A 24,316-nucleotide genomic window follows, 5' to 3' on the forward strand; every position below is an offset into this window, starting at 1 on the left:
GCTGCATTTTGTATCAATTGCAGTCAAAGGTAAAAGAATACGAAAAGCCAATCATCCATGTTCATGGATTTGGTGTTGGGACCCGATTGGTCCATGTCATCGAGCACTCAGGTGGTCGATTTGACTCTCTAGCCAAGTGGCGAGCAAAAGTAGGCCCCACGTGTGATCCAGTGGCCTCCACATCAGCAAAAGGGCACTCCTTAGGCCAGAAAACTAGTTAAAATGAAATGGGTCTTGTTTTAAATGACCTAACATTAGAGAAATTGAGTAAGTCAAAGGTTTCCATGTGCACGGTGCACCCAACACTAAGTTATTAATTTGTATGTGTATATGCTTGTGCTCTTAACACTTAGTCAAGATATTGGATATTCACTTCATTAGTTTTTTTTATTTTTTATTTTTTATTTATGTAGCATAGTACAAGAGAAAGAGGTTTTCGAGGCAATGCACGTGGTTTAGAATCCTCCTTCAAAAGGACTCTTCTTGTACTTTTATTATCACAGGCAAGGAATTTATTACGTCTCTAAGAAGGATTAATCAGTGTCTTAGCTAAATACAGGCATTTCAGCATCATTTTGGCTAATGCAAGTTTACCTGGAAAGAATGGATTAAAAAACACCGACTCCACTGATATCTCGTAACATGGTTGGATATTGTCGGGAGGAAATGTCAAGAAAGTGTTACCACCGGTGCTTGTTGGATCACGCGGATGCATCCCTTGACCACCTTGGCTGATGACAGTGTACTTGTACGGGTGTGTGAATTGGTTGTGGTTCAACGGGTTTGGCCAATTTTGACCTAAAGCTCCAAACGAATTGTGCGATGTTCACTGAAAAGGTTCTCCATTTGGCTACTAATCCAAATTAGGCGATTTTAGAGGTCTTGGCTCCCCTCCTATGAGCTCCTTCTAGAGTACAAGAGTACAATCCCCAAAACAACCGTTTTAACAAAATGGATGAAAAGCATGAATAGGCATTGGGGTTGAGCCTCAAGCTCAGTTGGTAAAGACGAAATTCTTCAACCTTGAGGACAGAGGTTCAATCGGAGCTTACCTACCAAAAAAAAAAAAGGTATGGCGCAATGAGCATGTTTGCTTGATTACCAAAGATTAACCGATATACTAAAGGGGGACAAAATGCAGGATTGTTTCCCACCCCAAGCGGTGGTATTCGGATTCAGCCCCTGTAGGATAATTTTTTTATTGAATTAAATTTTTTATTTTAATATTTTTCTATTCTGTTTTTAGGGAAATCAGAATAGGATTCTGATTCCTATTCTTGATTCTAGCCATCCAAATGCAGCCTGGGGTTTTCCTTTGTTCACTTGTTGTAGACAAACTCAAGTTACTCAATTCTCTCCGGAGTGAAAGTGAAGCAAAAGCAATGTACCAAAATACTAGGGTTGCAACTCGGGTAGGGCGGGTCGGGTCTAATTTTTTTATGGGAAAACCCGAGATTCATAAAGCCAACCCTACCCGAGATAGTTTCTCAAGTCGGGTTGGGTCCGGTCAGGATTTTATTTTTTTAGCGTAAGATAGTGACTAATTTCAAAGATTGTAGAAAACAATAAATTTTCACACCAAAAATCTCTAAATTTATCTCATCAATTGTATAAATACAATAAGGAAACTATTTTTCACATCACCAACATGATCACCATAATGAAAGCACTTATACCAATATAATGGAAAATAATTTCCAGGTTATTCAAGATGTATTTAAGAAAGTAATTATACACCTATATAAGTTGGGTCGGGTTATGGGTTTTGGTTTTTTTTTCTTTAAACCCGGCCCCACCCAAGATTGGGTCCGGTTTCTCAACATAAAACCCAACCCAACCCAACCCAAGACCCTTGATTTCTAAACACGACCCAAGTTATTTTCGGTCTATGCGGGTCGGGTAAAAGTTGCAACCTTACAAATACCTTCAATCCCATGAAAAAACAAAAACTTCCAAAGTAATTTTAATTTTGAATGTCTATCTTTTGAAAAGGGCGATCAAGGACTTACAAAATCATTGGTTGGTGGGTGAATTACAACTATGGCTATAATTAATCCTTGTGAAATCTCATTTTTGCCCTTTTGAACAATTGGGGGCCAAGCTTGGTCTATAAATAGACCTCTTCCCTCCTGTTTAAAAGATTTTTAGAGAGCGCTGTACATAAATAAAGCCTAAAATCACCCAAAGCCATATTAGCACGCCCTCTTACTGTTACTGCTACTACTACTACACCACTTTAATCCTACTTCAAGCTTGAAGGTGAAGGCCTCTCCAACTAGGAGAAGCTCCTCCTCCATGTACCTTAAGTGTGGATTTGAAGAGGACCTTGCTCATGCAAGTCTTATGATATTTTTTCAAATTTTGTATCTAGAGTCTGTTTAGTATAATAAATCCACACTTGTTGTAATTTTGTTAAAATCAATGAAAAGACCTTATTTCTGTTCTTTTTAATTATTGGTTTTCTAATCGGACCTTGGTTGAGACCGTCGAGGGCATGGAGAGTGCCACAATCAACCCGTTTCTCTCTGTATAACTAATGAAATCCTAATTACCTTGTTCATCTAATGTTAACAGTCCTGAGTGGGGCCTGCCTAGGTATGGGACTAAGTGCGATCCATCCTAGTTTGGGGCAGGTTTAAAGGGCCTAGCCTAATGCATTCCATCAATTTAGATTTTTTCGAGTAATGGTTAGGTACCAAAATTTTAATGGCATCCGTTGACCTTCTCTAGAAGAGAAAATTTAGCATTAGGCACCCACTCTCGATCAATCATCTCAAGAAGTTGTGAGAGATGGGCTAGTTGTGAGAGATGGGCATGATTGGTAACCACTAAAACTTTTAGCTCATGATCTGCAACCATGAAAAATTATTACATGAAATATTAGTGGAGCTAGTTGTCATCATGGTTTGAAATTTCGACCGACAAAAAATCTGTTTTTTTTTTTTAATTAATTTAATATTTCACCGAAATTTCGACCGAAATTACCGAAATTTAATAATGAACAAAATATTTGTTTCTATTTTTGTACCAGATTTTGACCGAAATTTCAAGGTCCGAAACCGGTACCGAAACCGAAATTTTAAACCTTGGTTGTGAGAGGGAGAGACTTTGAAAGGGAGTGAATAAGGGGGCATTAAAAGCCCTTAAAAAAACAGAAAGAAATCCAATTTGAAATAGAGTATTTTTTTCACTGTTTTTTTTATAAGGATTTCTCATGCTCTCTCCGCGCCCTCTCTTCTATTGCCCTCTTAAGTCTCTCCCCTCCTGCCCTTTTCACTTCTTTCACAATTAGGCCCATGAATATTCCATGAAATAATTGCTCATAACATGCCCTTAAGTTCGGTTAGAACCGCCCACTCCCCACAAATTATGGTGATTACCTACAACATTAATAACCTTGTGATGTAGGAATTGTTTAACATTTTCTAAAGCTGTCTAGAATAAGGGTGTCTCAGCTTTTTTCAAATATAAACTCTTTCAAAACCTAAAATCCCTCAAAATGACCCAAGAGGCTCTGCGATGGATAATCAAAGGAATTTTCTAAGAATCAGAGATGTAACAAACAGCCTAATACGGGCCAGCTAATCCGTTCCGTAGCTCAGACGATCTATATTTTCCTTGGGTTAAGGCAAGAAGAACACTTAAAAGACCCTCCATAATGTAGCGCACAAGAGTGACTAAGAAGAAAGCTTGTATTACACCGTAGAAAGATTACAAGGCATGTAGTTCTGAGTTCTGAGTTCAGAGGTTGAGGTGATTTGCCAACAAGAATCCCACCCTCATTATAGATAAGCTCCCTCCTCCTCCCATACAAATTGTCTTGTTCAGGCCACAGGGCAATCATGTTCTAAACTTATTACATTACACTTCTCATTCACAAAGAACCTAGAAGAATTTTCTACATCTTCAAGGCAGTTGTTTGTATAGCTCTAGGATTAGGGTTCTTGAATGTCATCTACTTCTCGATGCTTGTCTTGATCCTCTTGGTTGGATTTTGATAGTAGCTTGCTGGTATTCCACATGGGTAGACAAGGAGACAAGAAGAAGAAACGTCCAAGTACTATACGGGCACTTTGAAACTCTACATGCAACCAGACAGAATATTTTGCTGTGCAGCCAAAAACCACACAAAACCCCTACAAAACTTAGGCCAAAAACCACACAAAACCCCTACAAAACTTGGGCCAAAAACCACACAAAACCCCTACAAAAATTGGGATCAAGTGAACCCCAATGCCGTCCCATGGCAATCCTCTCCCACCCAACCGCATTTATCATTTCTTTAATTGTGCATTTTCAGTGCCATTATATGGGACTGAGATCCACGCTACCATATTTTGATAGTTACACTACTCACTTTGATTTACACTTCTCTGATTGGGATGTTGACTGGGTTCCTGAAAGGAAAATATGCCAAACTCAACGGAGATCTGAAGATAAAGTTCTCTTTCCAAGTACAGGGAAAAAATAAATAAAAGAATAATCAAAATTTATTTTCTTTTTTTCCGCAGGCATGCCATAATAAATCTCAGTAAGTAAAGATAATCATCAACAATTACAGTAACCCCCATAACAGCTGAAAGCAGAATGAGATTCACAAGACAGAAAAGAGATTGCACAATGATAACACTAACAGATGAATAATAAACATACATATAGGTACATGACATTCCACCCCTGCTAGAATACAAAACAGCAGCTCAAACAAGATGAAACCAAAAGTCATGAAACCAATGGATAATAATAGAAAGGGTGGGCTATGTGCTTCACTTACCTCCAGCCGAAAAAAAAAATTCCCCTTTGATTAGGAGGCTCAAGCTCATCTATAACCCCCATATGGTTGTTGAGAAGCATAACCACCCATGCCCATCATAGGATTGTATCCACCAGGCATGCCCGGACTGGGCGGATATCCGTTGGGAGGTCGCATTTGTCCTCCTGGAACCATCCCCATGTTCATCCCCATGCCCATAGGTTGATTCATTCCACCTCCATAACCGCCCATAGCCATTCCCATGCCCATACCCATGCCATTGCCCATGCCCATGCCATTGCCCATGCCCATGCCCATGCCCATGCCTGCACCGCCACCCATGCCCATGCCATTGCTCATGCCCATGCCCATGCCAGCACCGCCACCCATGCCCATCCCCATGCCCATACTAGAACCCATAATAGGGTTTGGAGGGGGTGCAAGACCAGTTGTCCCAGCACGGCCAACGCCAGAACCAGATCCCATAGCTTTGCCCATGGTGATAGTAGATGTTACTGGAGTCGCAGCAGGTTTCTCCATTCTCTTCTCCTTTCGATTAATGGACTCGAAATCAATTCCAATATCCGCCAATGGATTGATTTTGGCTGCAAATGAAATTAGTAAAGATTTAAGTCTAAATTGTAAAAACAGTTGCAACTGAAAATAAACTAGAAACTAAAAATCAGAACAGCTCCCTAGAAATAGAAAACATAAAAATTATACAAGGGATGGAAGATGATTGGATCTAATACACTCATGACTCTCCGGGAAACAAGCAGAGACTGGAAATTTATAGGGAATAATTAGAAACACATAACGGCAGTGATAAATCAACCCCCATATAGGGCAGTGCTTAGAGAGATAGAGAGAGGAGAGAGAGGGAGAGACATGGGGGTCGATTTAACATATTAGGGGGTCAATTTATCACTGCCCAAAACATAATTGTGTGCTTTTTAAGTAAAAGAAAGTGACATCACTTACCTCCAGATATATTCAAGTTCACAAGACCTCGGCTCAACGTGTCAGCCCAGACTGTTGACTTGGGTTCGAACTTGTCATTTGGCAGTTGAGTTTTCGCAGGTGGGCCAGTTGGAGCTGGAAGAGCTGCCTGAGAAGCTACAGGGGCTGCGGGTCCAGGCTGCGAAAGAAGGTTCCCAAAACTGCCACTGCTTGGTTGAGCAGACGATAATGGTGGGGGTAAGAACTCAGGGATTATGGAAGGAGGTTGAATATTGGAGACAGTGGTAGGAGTATAAGTAATGCCCAGGAGTGTGTCCCCAAAATCTAAGTTAGAGACTGCTTCCACCTTCGGTGCAGCTGGTTGTGGAGAAACAAAGCTTCCATTCATTGCGGCAGGCTGGAATGAAGTTGTGGGAACAAAATTCTGTGGTTGAGCCCCAAAATTTTCCTGGGAAGGAAGAGCTTTGAATGGAGAATCGCCAAATGGGTCTTCACTAGGCTGTATAAGACATTACAGTAGACACATTTTAAGTCCAACATAAGACTGCCAGAGGGAGGATAAAGGAAAATGAAAAACAAATATTTAAGACTTTTTCAGGATGACTGCAGGGATCATCATATCATGTATTTATCAAAAAAAAAATACTCCAATTACATTGACAATCTAAAACAGAAAAGAGGAATGGCCTTCCTTTTTCGAATGACTTCTTACACTGTCCATTAGACAAAATTCATTCTGGGAAGTTATTACCTAGCCCAGTGATGTTCTCTTACTAGTCAAAGAAAGTGAAGGACTGATAAATCTCGTGTTAAAATCCTGTAAAAGAGTATTAAAAATACCTGGTTAAGAACAGTGGATGCTGATGACAGAGGCACGAAAGTGGATCCAAAACCAGAATTCACAGGTGCATCAGCTCCAGGAGTTGTGGCAGCCGGTGTCACGAGCATGAGAGCCAATGAATCTGGAGAAGTCACATCCGTGAAGGATCCAAAGATGTCCATTTCCGCCGTACTTGCAGCGGGTTGAGTAGCTGATCAATGAGAAGACACAATCAATTAGCTCCTACTAATGGGCTATTACGGGACAAGTAGCAGCAACATATACACTTCCCTAAAGCTGTGAAATAACAGAATCACTGAAAAAATAAAAATAAAAAAACATATGGTTGAAAATGAATGATACTGGTACTCCACCTCACCCAACAGATATCACTGAAAACAAAAACAAACAAAAAAAGCAAAAAAAATGTATGATTGAAAATTAAAGATTGCGGTGCTCCATCCACCTCACATGGTCAAAATATAAGTTTGTTGTTAACTGAAAGATCAGCTCGCCCCATTGTGTATGCTAACTGTGCTTTCTACTGGATCAAAGCAGATCAGCTCGAACCATTCGCCGGTCGAATCGGGCAGACCTAAAAAGAGTATGGTCTTTCTGAGAAGAAGAACATATCTACCTTGACGACCTTCTGGAAATTCGCCTATGAAAAGAGCATACACAAGCGAAAGATTTGATCCAACATAAATCCCACATATTGAGCTTTCTGATATGCGGCTTCGGCTAGACGATCATATCATTCCATAAGGATGGATGCCTTTGAAGCGGTGAATGGAACAAGGAGATCGGTAATTCTTAATTTGCTACTAAGAACCTAATAAACTACCCCACCCCAACCAATCTGATGGATGTCTTACCTGATTCGGATTGAGGGACCGGCATTCCTCTCTGACCCTTATTCATCCCTGCTAACGCGGGTTATAGGTCTGAATGAGCAATAGGGATCGCTCTGGGAGGAATACTCATTCACTCAACCAACGGGATCAAGAGCCTCTACTACCAGAGTGAAAGCACCTTAACCTTCTTTAATTGGTTATCCCGGAGTGTAATCATCATCAGTAGGTCAAAGGCGAGCATACAATTCAATATCGCCTGCAGTCTAGTTTGGGAAGGATTTGCAATTGGGAAAACTCCATTCTAGAGGGATCTATTGAGGCAATCCTCATAATTTTTCAGCATTTTCCTATTCGATGACTTCTTCTGGATCCAGCATAGAATTCTCCATGCATTAGCATCATCTCCTTTGTTATCTATCGGCACCATCCTTTTGCACACATGGATGATTGAGTCGTGCAGCATGTAGTTCTCACACGCTTATTTATCCTTGTAATAAAGGTCCTAAGTACAACCTATATCATAGTTAACTCAAGAAGAACCGCAAAGCACCTTTTTTATCAGATAACAAAATCAAAAGCTATTTTCCATTAGAGTTAATTCATTCAAATGTGCAGGGTCCTGCTTGTGTTGCTTCTTTATTTGGATCACATTTTTATGCCATTTTTGTGGATGACTTCTTTTTTGGGTAGGTTGGGGGCAACTTTATTTGCTACACTTCAGATTTTTGTTTTGAATGGTAAATTTTTTCCAAGCACAGGGCCGATTTCTTTCTGTTTTCCCTCTTTTCCATACCTTAGTCACTAAGCATTAAGGAACCGATATTTAACATTAAGGAACCAATATTTAACACACGAGAAGTGATAGGAGTGGCAAGTACAACGCCCTAGCCTCTCTAAAATTTTGCCATTCTCACGAACAAGACAACAATTTTCATGTTCTCATACTGCATCTATAAATGGTCGTAAAGAGGAAACATCAGCATATCACTGAGGCTAGCCTTTCGATGTTTTTTTTCACTCTGGAGCTCCCCCAACATCAATGGATAGTGGCTTTCTATACAGCAACGTTACAAATATGTCGTCAATGATTGTTCTATGCTAAGAGACTTCTAGGATATGGGTTATCTTAAAAACTTCCTTGGGATCAAAGGTAATGGTTCCAACCAAGCTGTTCACAACAATGGTTTCAAATTTCAGTTTCGGGATGCGTTTCGGTCCTCATCGAAACTGAAATTTCGGCCGAAATCCGGCGAAAACATTAAAAATAATATTTTATTCAAAATTTTGGTTAACTTTTTGGTACAATCTTCCCCTTAAATTCTATCTTAATTTTATTTTAAAAAAAATTCTATCTTTATCCCATCTATATGTTTTAGAAAAAAGTTTCTATTTCATCCTGAAATACGGGTGTGATAAACCAAGAGGGGGGATAAATTGGCTAATTAAAAATTCTTGGCTTAATTAGGTGAATTTAATAAAATTAATTTTCTAATTAAGCAAATATGGTCTAACCCTTGTTCAATATTCAATATGATGGAAGCTAGGGTTTAGATCTTACTTTAGCATACATTCACTAACCCTTGTTAAGTTAAAACATAAACACAAATAGGGTTAGAGATTACCAATCACCAATATGCAAGAGAAGAAGGAGAAGAGAAGCAACTACAAGGAACACAAGATTTATAGTGGTTCGGTCTATCACAAGACCTACTCCACTCTTCCAAGTTTACCTCCTTGGGATTTCCACTAAAATGTAAGATTCTTCAACGGGCGAATCTCAAAGCCGTACACCAACTTCTCCTTCAAAGGGATCACACCCTTTCTGCACGAAGCCTTGCGAGGGCACACTCCCTCTTACAATGATTCACCTTTCTTAGCGGGCCGAATCGGAGACCCTCAAATACAAATGAAGAATTAAAAGATAAGAACTCTCACTGCCTCTTTAAGGCGAATACAACTCTCAAAGCTCACAAACTCTCCAAGGAATGGATACAAATGTAAAGCCTGTGGAGATCCTCTTGAAAGAATGTAAAAATACAAGTTCAAAGAGGTTTAACCTTTCATATAAAAGTTAAGGTTCAAGAAGATAGGATTTGATCTTGCAAAAGGTTGTTTAGAAAGGTTTAGATAGTGTATATATAGCCCACAAAGAAATATAACCGTTTGGGGGTAAAACTGTAAAATACAGAGTTGAAAAAGTAAACCTGTGCAAGCCCCAACGGCTCTATTTCCAGGCCGCAGCGGTTGACCGAGGCACGGCAACGCCCGCCCTTATCGGGCTCTCTTTTTTAATTTCAAAATTTCATACCGGCGCGGTCGACCAGCCCTATGGCGGTCGCCCGGAAAGGGCAATCTGTTTGAATAAAAATTGGACTTAAAAACACTATCGCGGTCGACCGGACCCATTGCGGTCGTCCGCCAAGACCAACCTGGATGTTTTCTGGATTTCCAGAAAACAAATCCGCGATCGCCCGGCTCACCCCGGTCAACCGGCCCGATAAATTTCGAGATGCCCTGGCATTCCAGGTAGCATCCCGCGGTCGCCCGGCATGGCCCGGTCGACCGGACCTGAGTAAAATTTCATTTTTAACTTTAAAATCCAGGGGCTTTGGGCTTTTGGCGTCCTAGATTTTCAAACACATATTTGGGTGTGTGAATGATCTTCAAAGATATAAAAACTTAGGTACGAAAACCATTTGAAAACCTATTGAAAGTGCATTTAAACATAAACTCAAGAGGACTCCAAACTACATTCTAAAGTGAATACATTGAGTCTTCTTGGAATGTCTTTACTCCTAGCACTTCCTTGGACTTCTTCAGCTTGAATGAACATCTTGAACTTTGTCTTGGCTCTTATGACTTCCTCCAATTTTCATTGCATGTTGAGAGGTGCATGAGAAGTCACCAATGGCTTGTTCGACTCCAAGCTTCTTCTTGACACTTGTTGGGAACTTGTAGGATCTTCATATTGAGCTTCTTCACTTGAACATCTACAAATAAGGATGCCTCTAATGTAGGTACAAGCTCTTGGTTCATTGCTTTCTTGATTCACAAGCTATGTGTTGAGAAGAGTTGTGTAATGGCGATTATGATATGAAAATCAGGTATACAACACAACACCTCAAAGCAACACATTAGTCCATAAAAGCTAATCAATTTAGTTTGCTAGTATCAAACAAGAAGGTAAGGTGAATGATTAACCCATGGGAACCCTTGAGCTTACACATCCAATCTCGGAAGGGCTTTTCTGTCCTTTCCACCGCCAATTGCGCCTGTACGTCCGTACAAATTAAAAGTGCAGCTGTCCTCCTCGCCTTCACCTAAAGCCTTGCGAATTATTATTCCTCTGCGCGTGGTTTCCTCTCTTTCTCGACATCTCTCTTGGACTCTCTCTCCTTCCTCACCGCTCTTCGCTCACTGGATTTCTCTACACCTTCCAATGTTCCCTCTTTCGCTCTCTCTCGACATCTCCATGGCCATGAAGAATCAAGAGCTGAATGTATTATTCTTCACTTTTTTTGCTCATACCTCCTTGCCCCTTTTTTTCTTACCTAGGGTTTTAAAACTCCATGGTTTTTTTAGGTTTAATCGTGAAGAAGAAAGACCAGGCACCTGTTTTAAAAACCCCCTAATTTCTCCGTCCTTCAAAACTCTAGCCCCGCAAATCTCCACCCCAAATATCTCCTTCTCTAGAGCGAGGGGCGATAGCTAGGGTTCCTTTCTCACAAGGGTTCCTTTCTCACTCATCCCCCGAGATCAGCTGAGCACCATCTTTTAAATCATGACAGACACTTCCTTGGGCCCCAGTTGAAGCAGATATTGATAAATAAACGTCCTTTCCCAGAAAAACTAATCATGATAACGTCAAGGATACGTGCTATCACCGCCCTATGATTGCAGCAAACGTGTCATCCTCATCCTGGATTCGAAGGAAACCCATACCTGAGACGTGATTCAACTGCTTCCATCAAGAGCAGAAATTGAGTGCTATCACATTCTCCAGGATATTCATAAGGATATTTCCTAGAGATGAAAGCCAACTGACTTGATAGTCATATCAGGATATTGATCAAGAACATACCATACGAGGCTCCCTATTTAACAAATTTTCCTTCCTTCCCTATTACAATGGTTCCCCAGGCAGATCCCACCGATGGTAGTGCAACCCATTCCTTATGGTTTCGCCCCCACAATTTGTTAACTAGCTGGTCTGTAACTCCCATTATTTTCGATTCAATGATTGCCACCAAAACTTGTTTCCGTTGATAAACAATGTCTCGATCAAGACATGTCTTTTCTATCTTCCCCCAATCCTCTCAAGATCTAGAATCCCATCCTCATCGGGAGCGAGGATAAACCTCCCAATGGATGAAGGTTTGAAGGTTAACAGAGAACAGACAGCTTTGAAGAAAGGTCCGTAGAATGAACCTTTCCCCAAGGCCAAACTGAAAGTTTGTGGATTGGATTTTTGTACTAAGAGGGCCTTTGTGAGGGATACTTTGTTGACAAAATATCCGATTGATTCTTGCCTGTGCTTTCCATATAATGAAAGGTGGGAGTGGGTGACGCACCTTTTTCCTTCCATTCGCATCTAGTATGCGGTTTTTCCTTCCAGACTCTTTTTTGAATTCTAGACCCACCCACACAACCTCTAAGGATGTCGAGAGCCTTCTTGACTTTTTCTGCCAGTCGGATCTTTTATCCTACGCCTTTCTCCAGCTGTCAGTTGATTGAAAAGTCTAACTGAGGGTGGTGTTTGAATTTAAAATTTGAAATTAGACCAAATCCCTGCCTGATGGTCCCTATTTACACCCTTCCCAAAGTTGGGCCCCTCACTGATAGCTTTCTGATCAGAAGTGACCGTTGTGGCAAGTATTGGACTCTCGTGTAAGTCTTCCCGACGGGGCTGGGTCATTGCCGCCGATGAGATTAATGGTTCTCCAATCATCCCTTCTGTTGACGAGTACAGATTGTTTTGGATCTCCATACCAATTGTAAAGAAAGAATTTTGAACTTTAAGGCAAAGAAGAGAAGCTCGTAATTTCCATGCTGGTGCCAAAATACGCGCTGATGCATATTCCATGCTTTGTTCATTTTTTTGTTCCATTTTTATTTCCAACACCACCCCGAACCATTTTCCCAATGCCTCCACGGTTGAGGTTGCCCACACGTGAAGAGGAATTTCGTAAAAGTTAACCCAGAATTCTTCATCTCCCTGTTGGTGGTCCGAATCCCATTGTTTAATGGAAGAAAGGTGACCTTCGCAGGCTTCAGCTCCCCTATCAAGAACCCTTCGAGCGAGGTCCTGAGTATCAAACATGAATAAAAATTCGTTGCTTGCAAGAATACTAGGATTTGATAGGGCCGGAATGCCCCAATGCTTTTTGGCCCAGTTACAGAGATCCCCAACCCTCCAACCCCTCTCCTTCATTTTTCCTATCAGGCAGGCTTTCAAGAAATGACTTCGCTCATCTATCTCCTTCCCCGTAATTGATAGGAAATGGAATCCCTTCCCCATGATAGATGAGATCTCGCCCGAGTCCGACCACCCTCCCATTTTAGTCTCCAGACCAGCGCCAGGTACGAACCCCGCCCGTGAAGGATTCTTCCACTGGTGGACATTTACACACCATCGACAGCATGCCCTCTACTTGAAGTTGAGATACCCACATTTTTTACAATTCCAGTCACTCCTGGCTCTCCATCCCTTTTTTTTCCTTAATTCATAGTTCACTTGATATTGACTAGGCACCTGTTTTAAAAACCCCCTAATTTCTCCGTCCTTCAAAACTCTAGTCCCGTAAATCTCCACCCCAAATATCTCCTTCTCCAGAGCGAGGGGCGATAGCTAGGGGTGCAACTCGGGTCGGGTTGGGTCGGGTTGAGGCCAACCCGAACCCGACCCGAGTTCCAACCCGAGATTTTTAGCTTAAAAAATTAAAAAAATATATTTAAAAAATTGTCGGGTATACTCGGGTCGGGTTGCCCAAGCCCTCAACCCGGGTTGAGAAAACCCAGCCCGAACCTGAACTCAACCCAACCCGACTTTTTCCGTCGGGTTCGGGTTGAGCCCGCCCAAGTTGCACCCCTAGCGATAGCGAAGGAAGTAGTGACCAGAAATTGGGATTTGGAAATGAAGATTGATTTCACTAATCGCACCATGCAATTTCCAAAATTTTGATAGGGAAAATATTATAATTAAAAACGCACTGTGCGATTTCACAAATGCGATTTCACTTTTTTGGTAGGAGAATAAAATAAAAAAACGAGATTTTTGGTTGAATTTCCTAAAATTTCAGTCGAAATTATGTAACGTTTCAGGTATACCTGATTTCAGTTTCGGGGTTGACTGAAATCCAAAATTTCGGATTTCGGTCGAAATTTAAAACCATGTTCACAACACAAATATGTGATGGATCTCGTCAGTGACACAGAATACCGGGAGCAAAGCCATCCATAGTCCTCTTGAGATTATATGGAAAGCACATTTAGCTACAGAATGACCCAACTCCCTATCATCGACTTGCTATAAAAGCTATCTGCTTGACTATCACACGCTGGAAATTGCATACGTTGTGGGTGTGACTAGTAAATTTATGCATGCTGTGTGTCTTTATCATTGGGTGAATGTCCATTGTGAACCAGTGGTCACGGATTCGAGTCACAGAAACAGCCTCTCTGCAAAGCAGGGGTAAGGTTGCGTACATCTAGCCCTCCCCAGACCCCGCAATAGCGGGAAGCCTTGTGTACTGGGTCACCCTTTTTATGTGTCTTCATCATTGGGTGAATGTTCTTCACATAGTTGCTAATCTCAAAGGGTTTTCAAGAAAAGGATTGTTGTAAATGAAATTTTGGAGGTAACATGAGATCCTGATGTAGATAATGTTGGCTCTCCTGGTGATTGCAAGTTTGTTGGTGGTAATCTGGAGACTAGAAAAGCAAGAAACAGTCAGCTAAATCTCATTAAACACTAGAGGCAAAATATAGATACATGGCCTATGCAACCAGTGAGTTAATGTGGCTTGGTTCAATTCTCTCAGAGATGGGAGTTTTTTTTATGTCCCCATGCAGTTTTATTGTGACAATTAGCTAGACATTCGTATTGCTTCTGATTTGGTCTTTCATAGGATAAATAAGCACATAGAGGTCGACTGCCATTTTATAATGGACTAGGTTGCTCCCAAGACTATTGCCACACCATTTGCTCATTCGAATTCTCAGCAAGTTGATATCTTCACCAAAGTGATAGAGCGGGCTCGTCTTCATGATATTTTGGGCAAGCTGGGGCATGTTTGACATTAAGCTACACCTTGAGTGGGATTATAGAAGAATATAGTGTCATATTGGTCAAATTGGATAGAGCTTAAGTTATGTAACAATAGATAGGGCCTATTCACTAATGGCCTTACTTGTAATTACATGTAATGATGTAAGTAGCTTCACTAATGGCCTTACTTGTATTACATGTACGCTATGATTTGTGGACACGGACACGAGTGTCACGTCTCGACACGGACACGGGATGTCGGACACGGCAAACTCCCAAAATTTAGAAATGGGAACACGTCTAAAATAGAAAGTACATATAATCTACGATTTGTGGACACAGATTCGTGTGCCAAGTTTCAACCAAGTTTCGACACGGATACGAGGTATCTGACATGGAAAACCCTAAAAAACTAGAAATAGTGTCATGCTCATACACATACATACATATAAAGTTGCTAACAATTCTAACAGTACGTCTAAAAGTGTCTAAAAGTGTCTAAAGGAGTGTCGACACGTGTGGACACAGGTGTGTGTTGTCGGCACTAAATCAAAGAGTCGGCCAAAACATAGCATGTAAGTAGCTTAATATAAATAAACAAGTTCGTTTGATTGTTAGAACACCCACACAAACAGATCTTTTTTCACCTCCCTTTCTATTTCTTGTCTCACTACTTAAGCTTTAATCTCCTAGATTTATAACAATAGCAAATTGGGGACAAATTTATGTTTTTTCTTCAAAAACATGAAAAAAGTAACAAAAAGGGGGAACATGGGCTCACACATAGTAGATCAAGCTAAAAAAGCATATCTAGCTCAATAATAGTTAAAAACAGCATACGCTTAATAAAATGCTAAACAAAAATGAAATGACATAAAAATCCAAATAAAGAAGAAATAATAAGCATATAGATGCATAACTTCATAGATCTAGCATAAAAAACATGTAGAGAAGTCGAACAATAAATAAAACAAACAAAAAATACATTTTTTTTAATGGTCAGACAAAAAATACATTAAAAGATGAAAAATTAGGAAAACATAGAAAGATAAAACAAAACAAAAAACTGTGAAAATAAGGATGAACGACCACTAAATTTCATCAAATCCTTTCCAAAAATATGCAATGAAATATGCATGTTTTTTATTTTCTATAACTAATCCTTAACAAAAATGGAGGGAATATCAGGTCATTTACGTCAGATGGGGAAAATCCCTAGTCCATAAATCTGCCTCTAATCAGTTGATTCGTGATTCAATTTTTCTTTTCTTTTTTTATGCTTGATTCAAGTAAACTAGGAATTTGGAAATGTGGGTAAATGATGAAAAAATTGAAAATGCAGATATTATGAATAAGGTAAAAAAATGGCTTCTGTGCTGCATTTTTATGTAAACCAAAAGCCTTCAAAAATATTAAATCACCCCAAGCCCAAACGGTTATATCGTACAGTTGATACGCTAGCACAATAATACATCGTACCCTTAAAATTTTGATACAACATGTATCAACCATATTATAAATCATGGATGAACCCATGTGGCACAATCTCCACATATGACAACAATAACCAAAGAATCAAGTCTACTTTCAAACGAAAATCACTTTATAGCACAAAGCCATAGACCTTGTACAAGTTTCAACGCTATCCATTTGGCTGACAACTAAATGGTGAGAGAAAGACAAGTACTTACAGCCCTCAACAAGAGGGTCCTGCACCAGATGCCAAGGGCTCAGCTTTCTTACAGAATCATTTGGAATTAAAACGGTTGTACTTCAGTTTGAGGCTGGTGCATAAGAAATTGGAATGGTAGGGAAGGGATGTTGGTTTATAACAAGTTCACAAAATTTGACAATAAAAGAGAGATGCTTGTTTAAATGGACATACAAGGAGAGGTGGTTGTTTCAAAAAATAAACCTAATCTTCAAATGGACAAGCAAGGATAGACTTATTGTTATGATGCTATCATATGTTTTATAAAAAATCTACAAAGTGAGAACCCTCATATAGATGGCATATAGCATGTACTAAGCCATGAATCTGAATCATTAAGAATCCTCAAGATATGGCACAGATATGTGGCTTTTACTGTGGGCGACCTTCATACAGATGGCATATAACAAATTTTCAAACTCAGAGTTGGACAAGAACCCATCCATAGTAAAAGGGAGCCCACTCAGAAAAGTCAATGATGGACGTGGTCATAACAAGGGCAAGTCAAAGGAGTTTTGATTGACTTGGTATGGAAAAACTCGGACTTGGACGAGAACAGGTACAACAAATATTATTGTATATATTGTGTAGAGGATAATTATTCGAAGTGAAATCTTCAATTGTTCAATTGACTTCTTGAAACAGGTACGGTGCTGCTACATGTTCCTTAGGTGCAGTGTTGCCACATGTCCCTTAGGTGTGTCTTCGTAATTTAGACTCTACTATCATCATCACCAATTACGATCAAACCAAGGTCTTCTTGTAAGATTGATTTTTGTTACAGTTTTAGATGGGATACCCATATACCACCCTAATATCCTTGGATCACCATATCCACAATCAGAATCCAAGTTCATAACACATAGCAAAACGAGATGTCCTAAACTAGATATATATTATAAAAATGTGACGCTGATGGCATTCACAGGTAAGACAGAGGACAATTGATTCAGAATTAAGAATTTAACACCTATCTTCCCGCGATCAACAGAAAGTGATTAGTCAAATATATACCTAGTGTATTGCTTTTGAATTACAAGCAATTCTAGATTGATTCATGCATATGCTCAAGCCCACTGTGAGGAACACTTAACATGAACTCATGCATATACACAAATAGATGCATGTGCGCCCACCACCATAACAAGCAATGGAACAGAATCACGAAGAACTTCAAGAAACGGCACAGATTTGTTTGAGTGCCCAAAGATATTCAAGATAGAAACAACTTTATTTACCTGATACGGAAGAGCGGGGATCAAACTCATCAAATGCAGGGACTTCCTTGCTCGCAGAAGTTGCAGTTACATCAGCCACCGGTGCATCCTGAGGACTTGTACTTCCAGTTGAGGATGCCTTAGGTGCTGGTGCAGTTACAGATCCTCCCTCCCTTTCATTGAAGAGAGCATCAGAAACAAATAAAAATGATCCTAAAAGAAAGATGCATACCAACGAATGGAAAATGTACCTTTCATCCTGACAATGGTTCCGAGCCTCACTAACAACTTCTTCGTAACTGGGAGGTGCAGCAACATTTTGCTCAGAAAGTTTGCGTTCAAGCCGCCTGGTGACAAAAATCAACCAGTGAGAAGCTAAAGAGAACATCTACAGTTGCCCAAACTTTAGGCCCAAGAGCTGTAGAAAAACAACTATTGTAAAAGATTACAACACCCATGGGTAACAAAGCAAGATTTCTTTTGACTTGAGAGTTGACCTTTCATCGGGAGAATGGTCATCAACTCTGCCACCACCACTTCTGCACCAAAACAGCTATAGATGAATGTATCTACCAGACCAAGATACCAGTAAGGCCATTGGTTTAGATGATGCTTGAACCAAGACGATAAGGTTACCAAAATTCTTTTAGTTATTTCCCCACTAACAAATTGATCTTCGATTGATCGAAATAAAATTTGTCACTTTGAAAAATGCAATGTAAAGCATGCCAGACATTTTTACATTGCACTATAAACATAGAGCAATAGTATGCCACAAAGATAATATCATAAAAAAGGGTAAAGTATATTCATACCTAGAAGAATACCGATCATCGTCCTCGTAAGGACGATCCCTTTCTCTATCAAAGCTCCTACGTCTTGGTCCATACTGGTAGTCGTCAGTGCTCCGACTGCTCCTGTAATCATCATCTCTGTAACCATCTCTGCTATAACGGTCATCAGAATCCCTACCATAGCGATCTCCTCCCCGACCATATCGGTCATCATCCTTGTAGCCCAATTCTCTTTCTCTCCCACACCCATTTCTGTCTTCATCTCTACTTCCATAGCTGCCTTCATAACGGTCATCATCATATCGGTCACCATATCCTCCCATGCTTGAATAGGAATTTGGCTTATACATTCCACCAGTTGATGACGCAGTGCGGTATCTATAAATTAACAGAAATAAAAGAGTATTTAGACATACCAACAGAATTGTTGAATGGCTTTCACAAGCCTGAAATGAAGACTCACTTGTCCTTGTTTGCCAAAGCTTTCTGTCTAGCTTCTTGTATTCTTTCCTTATCATTCACGAGGGCAACAAGACTCTGAGATTTCTTTCTGACATTGCTCCCCTGGTCCCTCGCACTAGAATCAATATACTGAAAATCGGATAGAGTCTGCCATATTCCACATAAATTCCCATCACTGACTTGGCCACTTACAGAAAACTATATCACCAGGAGTGTAATCATCAGACGCTAGAGAGGAACTGGTACTTACCGATATTTGGTAAGCATGTTCCTTGATCTCATCTATGACACGTTCAGATCCATGTGCCACCAGGTAATCTAGAACAGTCAATGCCTGAAACTCATATGAATGAACCATTAGTTACTGATGCAGTGGCATATGGAGACGGAGTAAAAATATGAGAGCATAGAATTATCCTCTTTAATGATGAGTATGTGGAGTTTCAACTAGTAGACAGAACTACAGGTGGGGATCGCCTATTCAATGGTGCAAACTGTTCATCTAAGCTCCACTACAGATGGGCCATGCATAAAAAAATCAACCCCATTGCTCAATCCTAACCCTCCTTTTTTCTGGATATTTTCCCACTGAAAGCGAAGAATCGTCTTTAATATTTCCACTTACAGGCTGAAATCAGAGGGTTAGGATTGCTGGGGCATGGTCCATTACTCCATCCGTAACAGGGCTAGTAGATGAATGAGTTGCATTTTCAAACAGGTGCCCCCACCTGTAATTTGACTGCCAGAATTTTCCAAAGAAAAATACTTGCAGACACTAAATAAGAGCTCTTTCTAATTTAAGGAATAAAAATTTCAAATGAACATGAACTGAACATTGCAAACGAGAAATGAGGCAAAATATGCCAACAGCAACCAAGTACATAAACAGGACAAGAAGTGCACAGAGTACCTTGTATACATGCCGCCAGTTTTTGCCAGTATCATTTATTCTCTTCCAGAGCACTGTCATGATCATCTGGTACTCGTTGCTGCAGGCACACTGAACAGATAAGCATTCTTGAAGCAAACTAAGAAAGGCACGGTGTTTGAAGACAAAGATATCTTACTAGTTTCGGCTAGCCTGTGCAATATCTGCTAAATGGGATCCATGAGGACCCCATGGTTCATTGCTAGTTGCATCAAGAACCTGAAAATAGAAATGCGAACAATATTTATTTTGATTCCCTGACACATGGCTGCCAAGACACTCAAACTAAACAAAAGACTGCTGGAACACAGTTCTACCAGATTCAGGAGTTGAAAGCTGATAAAGTGACAAAAAACATTTTCCCTAGATGTTATTAAAACCTTATAGAAATTGAACAGACATGTAAAGAAAAATATTTACCTTCTGCTCTATTCCAGGGACCTTCAGAACTTTCTTGTTCACCTCTCTTTTACTGCAGAACATCAAATATTTCAACATGCAATTCCCCAACAATTAGATAATATTTTTTACGTAGGTAAGCTGGGATCGACCCTCCGACCTCAAGGTTGGATATGAAAGCTTTACGATTGAGCTAGAGGCCCAATCCCAACAATTAGATAATATCATAATTTATAAATGTAATTTATGGCGTGAGTTCACAATATCATATTTACCATATTGGAATTAATAAAGTGAAATGATTTCAGCGCTACCATTGTTTGATAAGATGCGCGAAGCATCTTATCGTTTAGTAATTAAAGTGCTGTCAGAAGAATATTTCGGTTCTCAAAAAGCTTTTACCGGCCTTTAAATGCTAAACGACAAGATGTGTCGCGCATTTTATCAAACCATGGTAGCGCTGAAATCATTTCCCTTTATTAATTCCAATATGGGAATGCTAAAAATAATGTTGTGCTTCATTTGAAAATTCCAACATGGGAATTTTTAAAAAATTCCAATATGGGAATGCCAAAATAATGCTGTGATTCAAAAAAATTCTAATTAATGCCAGCTGTCATGGCAGATGCAAACACCACATAACTATATATTAATTATAACCATTTAAAAAAATATTAATTAAGGATAAATGAGAAGAGCTTCTTACAGGTCCCTGACAGTTTGATCGAAGACTTTCTTCATGGATGCAGCAGATAAATATGATGTCCTCTTCAAGTGTGGTTCCCTTCAAAACCTATTCACCAAGTCTAGCGACGAGCACTCACAGGAGCACTCACAGATCCTCACCTGAACATAATACACCTAGAATTTAAAAACAAGAAACAAAATATTATTTAAATTCCATATCAAAAGCCCACACCCATGGAACTTCCTGAAGCGGAAATTGCATATCAAAAGCATGTCTAAGAGCTTCTTCGTGAAACTAAACAGAAAAATCATACTGGAAAGGGGTGAATTATATGTCATCATAAAATATTCATGATCGTTCTGACTCAAAAGTGGAAAAAACAGAAAATCACAAGCAGAAACCAGCTGACAGCTGAATTTTAAGAAAAATTCCCTCAAACGAATACCTCAAGTTCGTCCCAAAAACAACTTTTTTTGTAATTAAATAAAATATTAAGTATAGGGTCTTCAGGCAGTTTGAAATGGGATTAAACTGCATCTAAAACTACAAAAAAGAGCACAGCATATGAATTTAGACCTAGATTTCAACCACAATTAGAACAACAAACGAAATAATTCCAAAGCTGCAGAATCAATTAGCAATCAGATAATTCAGATCAAAGTTCCTTCAAACACCTAAGCCTGAACTTCATCTAATTTCCACCTAATGTCAATCACATCTAATCTCCAAAAAAAAAAATTTTGTCACAAGAATATAAAAAAGCCCAAACATACCCACTAAAATCCGTACCAAATTACAAAAACTGGACCCAGAAAAACAATGAAAAGATAACCAAAATCTAAACCACGTCCAAAAATTAAAAAAAGCACAATCAAATCAACCACCGACAGCTGAATCTCCAACACCTCATACAAAAGAAAAGGGAATAACTTCAAAAAAAAATCAATCAAAAATAAACAAGAAACCCTAATCCAATCCCCACACCATAAAAAAGAAAATTATATTCAAAAAAATGATCAACACCAATCAAAACACAAAATTCAGATCAAATTCATCAGACAACCAATCCCATCCGAAATTATATCCAAAACACAAAATTCAGAAAAAATTCATTCATCAGACTACTAATTCAATCAGAAATAATAAAAAAATTGAGGAAAACACAATTAAAACCCTAGAGAAAGTCATTGGATCTAACCTTTCTCAAACAAAACGAAATCGAATCGAGAGCGTGTTTATGGATTCGTAAGGTAGGATTGAATCTGACAGAGGAAAAAAAAAAAGAGAAAATTGAGGAATCGAAGATCGGTGAAAATATCGCCGACAGCTCTCCGAATCGATTGTTATTTTGAGAAAATGAGGGTTTTAAGAGAGAGAGAGAGAGAGAGAGAGGACACACCTGGCAGGAAAAAATTAGTGCAAGAACCTCGACATTATTTGCACACCTGGCAAGAAAAAATTAGTGTAAGAACCTCGACATTATTTTTGCGTGTTTTGTGTAATAAAGTAAGCTGCACGTTAGAGAAGCTGGCAGCTGAGATTACCAAAGTAGACCTGAGTTAATTGTAAATAAGAGATAATTATCGTGGGCGTAAGCATAATAACTAAATTAGGGGTGCAACTCGGGTCGGGTTGGGGCCTTTTTCCAACTCGAACCCGACCTGAATTTTTAAGCTTAGAAAAAAAAAAAAAAAAAAAAACTCATAAGAAATGTCATGTTGAACTCGGTCTGGTTGCCCAAACTCAACCGACCCGAACTCAACCCTGGTTGGGGAAACCCGAACCCGAACCTGAACCCTACCTGACTCGACTCTTTTTCGGGTTGAACCCGAGTTGCACCCTACTTTAAAGTACCCTATTAATACTTTGGGTTTTGCTAGGCAATTTCGCTGAAAGCCATTTTGAAGCACACTTCTGTTGGAGAAAACAACCACACAGGCTTACTATTTAGCAAATTTCATCTTAGGGCAGTGATAAATCAATCCCCTAATATCTTAAATCAACCCCCATATCTCCCTCTCTCTCCTCTCTCTATCACACTCTCTAAACGTTGTCATGTATGGGGTCGATTTATCACTTCCCTCTCTGTCTTCTTTATTTATTGATATGTGGGCAAAAGGCATTTCGTGGCTGGTCTATGGCAAAATCAACCAAACTGAACCGAAAATTCAGTTTTTGTTTGGTTAAACCAAACTGATTCAAAATTCAGTTCGGTAGAACCAAACCGATTCAAATTTGGTTTCAGTTTGGTTTGGTTCGGTTTGGACAATGATAAATGCACCCCTTTTCATAGGAAAATAATAAATGTGCCCCTTTTCTTCGGTTCGGTTCGGTTTGGTTCGGTTTAGAGTGTTCCAGTTTCGATTTCTGTTCGGTTCGGTTCGGTTCGGTTTCGGTTTGAAGGTAAGCACGTTCGGTTCGGTTTTGGTTTGGGGGTCAAACCGAACCGAAACCGAACCCGAACCGTTCCACCCTTACATGTAAGACCGCCCAAGCGACAGACGAGCTGCGAAATGCCTTTCGTGTGGACGGTAGCAATTCCCTTGATATGATTTATTGCTTTTTTGCGAAATTGCCTACCAAAACCCTTTTTGTAATAAAATAAGGAGAGTATGCGAACATGCAAGACAACTAGCAGGCACAATCGAACAAAATTACAGGAAAGCTTGAGTGGTGATATTACCAAAATAACCTTATATTGAAGGAAAATGGCATATCCACTGTCGCATGTAATTACTGATATACCCTTACCCTTCTTAAAAAAGAAAGTCAGAGGCTACGATTAGTATATAATTAATTAATTACGCGGTCACGGGCATTCAGAAATTGACGTTCAAGATTTGGTCACTTAACTTTTTTAATGGCACTCAACTTTTTGCCTTTCTAATTAGTATCTAGGTGCTTTTCTAATTAGCATTTAGATAGTGTAGATGCTTTTCTAATTAGCATTTAAGGTCATTACATAGCCTTTCTAATTAGCTTTTAAAGGTCATTACTGATCAGCCAAAAAAAAAAAAAAAAAAAGGAAAAATTCAAAAGGATTTTGATAGGGTATGAAAAACAGCAACTAATGAGCTGTCGACACGTGGCCCCAGGAAGACCCACTACAAATCCAGCATCGACCCAGGGCAATCCGGTAATTACTTAAGAATAGGTAAACCTAAACCCACAAAATGGCCGACACCTGTCCTAGGGTAGGTAATCCAACCACCCCAGGTCTCCTCCTATAAAAGGCCTCTTAAGGCTCAAAGCAAGAGGTAATAACTTTTAAGCCACCACTCTTAAAATTTGGCTCTGCACTCCTGCTCGTACTGACTTGAGTGTCGAAGGGCCCGTCCGGAGCAACGACTCTGGGTTGGTCTTCTGACCTCGTTTGCTCTCGTGCAGGACTCAATCTCCTTCACTTCTGCCCCTCGGGTCCTCAAGCCCAGCTCTTACGTCACTGCCGTATTTGTTACCGATT

At 39.8% G+C, this 24,316-nt stretch overlaps 1 protein-coding gene across 7 annotated transcripts; it reads right to left on the reverse strand.

Moving 5' to 3' along the window:
- Nucleotides 1-3,734: 3,734 nt before the first annotated feature.
- On the reverse strand, nt 3,735-22,382 carry LOC143860394 (clathrin interactor EPSIN 3-like). 7 transcript variants are annotated; one of them, XM_077370988.1, is made up of 15 exons: nt 22,052-22,208; nt 20,872-21,011; nt 20,187-20,238; nt 19,906-19,985; nt 19,749-19,827; nt 19,089-19,172; nt 18,840-18,985; nt 18,398-18,754; nt 18,080-18,121; nt 17,834-17,929; nt 17,604-17,755; nt 6,554-6,744; nt 5,735-6,212; nt 4,775-5,358; nt 3,735-4,397 (listed from the first exon to the last, which is right to left on the reverse strand). In XM_077370988.1, the coding sequence occupies exons 2-14, from the start codon at nt 20,904-20,906 to the stop codon at nt 4,820-4,822; spliced, it is 2,331 nt and encodes a 776-aa protein (XP_077227103.1). In that variant the 5' UTR covers nt 20,907-21,011; nt 22,052-22,208; the 3' UTR covers nt 3,735-4,397; nt 4,775-4,819. The 7 variants fall into 7 exon arrangements, with proteins under 7 accessions (XP_077227103.1, XP_077227098.1, XP_077227099.1 ...); XM_077370983.1 differs by lacking the exon at nt 3,735-4,397 and adding an exon at nt 22,253-22,335 and having other exon boundaries at nt 4,605-5,358; nt 22,052-22,115; XM_077370984.1 differs by lacking the exon at nt 3,735-4,397 and adding an exon at nt 22,253-22,317 and having other exon boundaries at nt 4,605-5,358; nt 20,872-21,026; nt 22,052-22,115.
- Nucleotides 22,383-24,316: the final 1,934 nt, after the last annotated feature.

This window comes from Tasmannia lanceolata, unplaced genomic scaffold, assembly GCF_043159265.1.
Source record: "Tasmannia lanceolata isolate RefF3 unplaced genomic scaffold, GAP_Taslan_0.1 ptg000037l, whole genome shotgun sequence".
NCBI classification, from domain to species: domain Eukaryota; kingdom Viridiplantae; phylum Streptophyta; class Magnoliopsida; order Canellales; family Winteraceae; genus Tasmannia; species Tasmannia lanceolata.